At 44.9% G+C, this 6,855-nt stretch overlaps 1 protein-coding gene across 1 annotated transcript in view; it reads left to right on the plus strand.

The window, feature by feature from the left end:
- Positions 1 to 518: 518 nt before the first annotated feature.
- LOC102211112 (serine/threonine-protein phosphatase 2A 56 kDa regulatory subunit gamma isoform-like) overlaps positions 519 to 6,855 on the plus strand; it is a gene marked incomplete at both ends in the record, with an annotated part of 12,183 nt that continues 5,846 nt past the window's right edge. Inside the window, 2 exons of the mRNA XM_005755369.1 lie at positions 519 to 611; positions 700 to 830. Coding sequence (XP_005755426.1) covers positions 519 to 611; positions 700 to 830 — 224 coding nt within the window. The remainder of the gene's footprint in view (positions 612 to 699; positions 831 to 6,855) is intronic.

Consider the following 6,855-nt stretch of genomic DNA (forward strand, 5'->3'; position numbering starts at 1 on the left):
TATGATATAGCCCAGCCCAAGGTTCACCTGAAAATGTGGCTGATTGTGACCCATACCTGTTCACACCTTGGCTCGTGTGATTAGGCACAGGATTCATAGGGGGTCAGCGACCCTCTTGGGGGGACACTCCCACAGGGCTTTAACCTGTGACCCTCCACCATTTGACCAAAGAACTGAAGAAGTTTCTCAGATGAAACTTAAAGAAGTCAAGATGCTTTTTCCCCCAAGCTCCTTGGACTACGATGACCTGGATGACTGAGAACCTTCACAGATGGCTAAGGAGCTACAGCCTCCTGTGTCCCCATCCACCCAAAAGCCCCCCCTCCCCAAAAAGAGTGGTGAAATGATCAGTTTTTACATTAGCTGTGATCATGTTTATTCCTGCTGTAAGGCTGAACATCCTGGTCTTTGCCAAAGCTGCACCTGTCAGAACATGACCTGTTTTTGTCCAAAGACCAACGTGTGTGTGTGTGTGTGTGTGTGTGTGTGTGTGTGTGTGTGTGTGTGTGTGTTCACAGCTTGTGTATGAGTTCTTCCTTCGCTTCCTGGAGTCTCCGGACTTCCAGCCGAACATCGCCAAAAAATACATCGACCAAAAGTTTGTACTGTTGGTAAGACGTCAGCTGTTAGTGTTGGTGTCAGAGTTCAGGTGTGGCAGGTGTGACCTGTGGACCTCTGACTCGTTGAATTGTGTTGAAGCTGCTGGAGCTGTTTGACAGCGAGGATCCCCGAGAGAGAGACTTCCTGAAGACCATCCTGCACCGGATCTACGGCAAGTTCCTTGGCCTCCGCGCCTACATCCGTCGCCAGATCAACAACATCTTCTACAGGTTAGAGTCCACACACTCGGACAGAGCCACGGGCTGTTTGTCAATACTGAAGTACGCAGGTCCGTACTTTGTAATTTCACACCGGAGTCCAGACTTCCTGTGAACACGGTGCAATTGTTCGACAATATTTGCAATACAGAATGACACGAGACATAAAACAATTCCACATGATGTAGTAGATTTCTTTAAGAAACAAAAAATATACTTTTTTAAAGCACTTTGGCAAAATTCACTTTTACGTGTCATCTGTTTCATAATGTCTAATAAGCTTCATACAGTTAAACACAATCACTACATGACAGAAACACAAGCTTCATCTCTCTTAATAAACATAGTACACATGTATGCCTGAATAAAAACAAACAGGTGAGATGTTAGAACACTTTTATTTTTATTTTAGTAAACACTCAAAACCTACAACAGACAGCTGCTAGTGTTTGGAAGAGAACTGAACAAATGTTTAAACTATAATCTGATCATTGTTGGAGCAGCCTTCAAGATCTCCACGTATTAACATCTGTTTTTGTTCCCGGGCAAAATGTTCCCAGATATCCGAAGGTTACACAGCTACATTCTCGCTTAAAATATCTTAAAGGTTTACTTTGTGTCACAGAAACAGTCATGTTTCGAACCTTTTAGCCACTCTCCTCCGCATTTGCCGCTTTTTTCTTTTGGACAAAATGCATTCTGGGATATTTGGCTGCACCAAGTCCACACTTTCATACATTACTGGGTTTTTCCTGTGAGCAGAGCCAAAGGAGCATGGCTGTCACTGAGATTAAAACTTTATCCCAGGTTCATGTGTTTGTGATATACAGACACAGCTGGAGGACCGAGCTTTGGGCTGTTTGATTGAATGTGATCCTCGGAGAAGAGATTAGAGCAAAGTGAGCTGCAGCTGCTCTGTGTGCTGTGCAGTTGTCCTGTTTTTGGTTGTCTTCGGTCCAGATGCTGTAACCACCTATGATCACAAAACATGTCTAAATCCCAGTTTGACAGTGACCAAGATGATCCAACAACTTACCAATCAACGCAGCCGTATGTACGTGGGAATCTACCCTGGTTACTCAGCGTTCCTCTCCCCAGAAGATGCCAGACGAGGAGCAGGGAGGTGTGCCCGTGCGGGTCAGAACTCACCTGAAACGTCTGATCATCGCTCTCGGGGTGATGGTTTTCGACACTTGGAAACTGTTGGACTGTCTGTGGAATTAAGGCCAATTGCTTCACCAGCCGTCACGGAGCATCCCACGCATGGCGGGGGATGTGCGATTGTGGAGGTGGCCTGCTGGAACGGGACGCGGCCTCAGCATGCAAAGATCCGAATGGCTCTGTTGAATGCTAGATCGCTGGCTAACAAAACTTTCCTTCTCAGGGACTTTTTTGCCATCCCGGACTTGGATTTTCTGCGTTTAACTGCAACGCGGCTTCATGCTGGTGAGTCTGCTCATTTTTCCGAGCTTCTTCCACCCAGCTGTTCTGTTTGTAGGTCCCTGCAGACGTCTGTGCTGGAATAGCTTCCATATTTAAATCCAGTTCTCAGTGTTGTCAGGTCTCGGCAGATCTTTCGAGCTGCAGCAGGTTGGAGTTAAACTCTTCCTCCCCTGTGCTTTGTGCGGTTGTTTACTGACTACTAAAGAGGGTAGCTTATCAGTGACTTTGGTGACTGGTCTCATACTAAAATACAACTGTTTTTTAAGATTCGTGTTTGTTGTGAGAGTGGACTGCTGGTTAAAGACTTTGTGTTCCTACACAAGAAAACCCTGGATGTGACACGGGTATATCAGGCTGTTTCCTGTTTTCAGCCCCGGCTCTGCAATAAAGCTAGCATCCTCTGTGAGACGTGTGCACATAGTTAGTCCTTCAAGTGTTGCAGATTTTATCACTGCTTTTAAAAACTATGACTTTTGGACTTCCACGCAAGCTTGACTACCGAGGACCGTATTTCCGTGCACTGCTGTATTGGCTGTATTTTTTTGCCCCTTTTCTAACCAAATGGACTAAACCGTCCTGTCAGGGACCGGCCAGCGCTCTAAGACCTACAATCCCTGGAGAGCAAGCTCGATAACCTAAGAGCAATAGTCACCTTCCAACGTGACATGAGGGACTGCAGCATTCTGTGCTTCACGGAGACATGGCTGACCCCCACCGTGCCGGACCAGGCCGTAACTCCGTCGGATTCATTCTTTGTGCTCCGCGCGGACAGAACGGCAGAGTCGAACAAAACCAAAGGTGGAGGAGTGTGAAAGTGGTGTGATGCCAGGAGCATTTCTACTCTTTCCAGCGGCTGCTCCCCACATCTGGAATTCCTGAGCATTAAGTGCCGCCCTTTCTATCTGCCCCGTGAGTTCACCTCGATCATCGCCACGGTGGTCTACATCCCACCGCAAGCGGACAAAGGTATGGCTTTGTCCGAATTACATGACATGCTGAGTTCGCTTCAAAACAAGGAGCCCTCATTGTAGCAGGAGACTTTAATAAAGCAAACCTCAGACAAGTCATGCCGAACGTTTACCAGCATGTCTCGTGTCCGACGAGGGGGGATCGAATTTTGGACCACTGCTACGCGCCATACAAGCAGGGCTACAAAGCTGTCTCACACCCGGCTTTTGGGAAGTCTGACCACAACGCCATCTTTCTCATTCCGCAGTATAAACAAAACATACGGAGGGAAGAAGTAACCACAAGGGAGGTGAAATATTGGTCTGCCCAATCAGAAGCTACGCTACAGGACGCACTCAACGACGTAGACTGGGACGTGTTTAGAGCACGTGCAGTCGACATCAATGAGTTTCAGGAAGTAGCAGTTAGCGCAGGGCGATATGGCCAAAAATATTTATCACAATATATATTTGAAAATTTGCGATAACGATATAATTGATGCGAGACAAAATACAACTCCACAACTTTACTAGCGCAAAGAAAACCCATCCATTTATTTTCACTTAAACAAGCAGCTGTTTTTATGTACATTAAAGCTATATAAACATTTAACAGTGCAAATGCAAATTCCTTGCTGAAAGTTTAACCAAAAGGCATTTCCAGTAGAAATGGGCTGACATATCCTGAGCATAACCATGTATAATATCCACTGAAGTTAAAAAGAGGTGCTTTGCAACATTAAACTGCAGTGTGCAGTACGTATTTTTTGGACCATAAGGTGCACGGGATTATAAGGCACATTAAGCGAAACAAAGCAGTCAGATAAATCAAACTTTATTAAACTCATTCTTCTTGCTTCCTCCACTTCTGTACCATTGATTCATTAATGCTGTATTCTATCACAGCTGCTCTATTCCCATGTTGTTGCAGTATATTAATGACTAACCTGGTATTGTGGATGGATTATCTCAGTTGTTCTCCTGACTGAAGTTTGGTCCGTTTACAGCATCCTGCCATGCGATTGCATTTGTCTCTAACCATGAGGAACCTTCACGTTAACTTTTATCGAGTGGAAAGAAGTTACTGTTCATCCTCCAGCTTTACTGTTTATGTTATGCTAACATAGCTGTGTCGCTAGCGATCACATAGCACATCATTACATACCAGCTAGCCCAACATTATATACCAGCTAGCCCAACTTCAGTAACCCTACAGACGTCACTGCTGTTTAGTTTCCTTTCTTCATTTATGTTGGAAGTGATAGCAGAGCTGTACGTTTAATTTTTTTCAGAAAGCTCTCAGTCAGAACATGCAATATCATGCTTAGGTAACTAGCGAAAATGGCGAGCTAACTTCCGCTAGCTGTAATAAATTCTGTTTTCAAGGATGCCTGGATGTTAAACTTCATAGATAGCCTGGTAAAGCAGCAATGCTGATCATTTTATTAACCCTTTAAGACCTACCATAGAACCAAGTCCGCCAGAGCTTATATTATATTTTTACATGTCGTAGTGCCATTTTTGGGAGCATTTCAAGTTGATATACATCAATACAACCATCATAGCCCAAATTTTAATAATATGTCTGCATTAAGTGCATAGTAATTACATAAATTGCAAAAAACTGCAATAAACTACAAAAAATTAAAAATCGCTTTTGGTTTTTTTAAAACATATATTTCTAGTTAGAGAAATTTAAGAGGCCTATCCCTCAAAACTGTAAATACAAAAAAGTTGCACAAAATAGTTTCCCACCACAGGAAATTTATTTTAAGTGTCCTCGTAGTTTGTTTTTTTTTTTAAATACACCAAATTTTTATATACTGCAGGAAAAACGAAAATGAATATTATAATGCAAATTTGCAAAAAAACAGCATGTGCATCAAAATAAACTATTTCCAGCAGTGCAATATGAGTCCTAAGCATCCCAGAAACGACACAGAAAGTCATAAAGTCAAACATAACTTTTAAAAATACCAGTATAGGCTCATAAGGCCCTGATGAGTAAAAAACTACATTTCCGCAAAATGACGTCACTTCCGGTTTTAGGCAGGTCATGGCGGACATGCGATAGTTCGCACTGATGGACGTAGGAAGTGTTACAAACAGCTGATCGGATCGGCAAAGCGCGTTTCTGGAATATTATGTTTTTGTTGCTGCAAGCGCTTTTTATGCAGTTTTTGCAAAGCTATATGTGGAAGGAAACTGTGACCTAGGACAAGCTGATGGCATAAGATGTAAGTACAACTCCTCCGGTTTCATATGCATAAGAAATTATTGTGTTAGCTTACGTGGTTGCAGTGCTACCGGGATTTAAAAATAGTTAAGCAAAACGGAGCGTGTCCGCTCCGACCGGCTTTAAAGGGTTAAAGATGAAATAATTTAGACAGTTTTTAACTCTCAGTGATGCTGCAGTGTTCGTTTGACTTTGGGACCTGAAGCGGACGGAGTTTAGGACCCAGATTACTCCCAGATTTACGAGCACCTTAGTCCGACAAATAAGGCAATAACGACGGCCCGCTTGCATGTTCTACAAAAAGAAATGTGCTTTAGCGGGTATCTGACGGACAAACCCCAAACCAGTTTCACATCACTGAAGTGGCACCATTTTTACAAACCAGTTCTGGTTTATCCGTTTCACTCAATGATCCGCTTTCTCCTTTCTCGTTCTCCGTTGCCGCCATGCTTTTTTGGCCATGTGCGTATGAAAACAAAGGCATCGTTGCCTAACACTGTACCGGTATTACCGTGAACTGTATAATATGGCCCAGCCCTAGTAGCAGTATGCTTCATCAACATGCTAGCGGAGGAGATTATCCCCACTGCGAGAGTCACCACATTCCCGAACCAGAAACCATGGGTGGACAGATCGATCCGCCCTCCAGTGAACGCCAGGACTGCTACCTACAATGCAGGTCTCGCCACTGGCGATATGAGTGCCTACAAAGCGGCCTCATACGGCGTGTGGAGCGCGTGGAGTCTCACTTCCACCAGGGCGACACACGGAGTATGTGGCACGGACTACAAAACCAGGGTCACTGCGCCGATCAATGCAGACTCTGCATTCACCAACAAGCTGAACCAGTTCTACAACCAGTTCTGACTACTGAGAACAGTGACGTCATCAGCGAGAGACCGGTGATCAGCATCATGGAACATGACGTCCGAGCGGCATTGAGGAGAGTGAACACACAAGGAAAGCGGCGGGGCCAGACAGCATCACCGACTGTCTGCTGTGCTGACCAGCTAGCAGGTGTGTTCACTTCCATCTTCAACGAGTCCCTGGCAAAGTCTGTGGTCCCCACATGCTTCAAAAGATCCACCATCATCCCTGTGCCCAAGAACAGCAAACCCTCATCCCTGAACGATTACGGGCCAGTTGCACTGACCTCAGTAGTAATGAAGGTGTTCGAGAGGCCGCTGAAGAACATCATCTCCTCCTCAATCCCAGACACCACAGATCCGCTGCAGTTCGCCTACCGACCCAACAGATCCACAGAGGACGCCATCGTGGGCAAGAAACAGGGTAACTACTGTATGTGAGACTGCTGTTTGTTGATTACAGTTCAGTGCTTAACACAATAGTGCCCCGGGACGTCGGGATAGCGATTTTGCGAGCCCTGGACTTCAGAAGGAGTCAGCACAGA

This window comes from Pundamilia nyererei, unplaced genomic scaffold (genome assembly GCF_000239375.1).
Source record: "Pundamilia nyererei isolate P.nyererei 1_Seehausen unplaced genomic scaffold, PunNye1.0 scaffold01305, whole genome shotgun sequence".
Classification (NCBI taxonomy): domain Eukaryota; kingdom Metazoa; phylum Chordata; class Actinopteri; order Cichliformes; family Cichlidae; genus Pundamilia; species Pundamilia nyererei.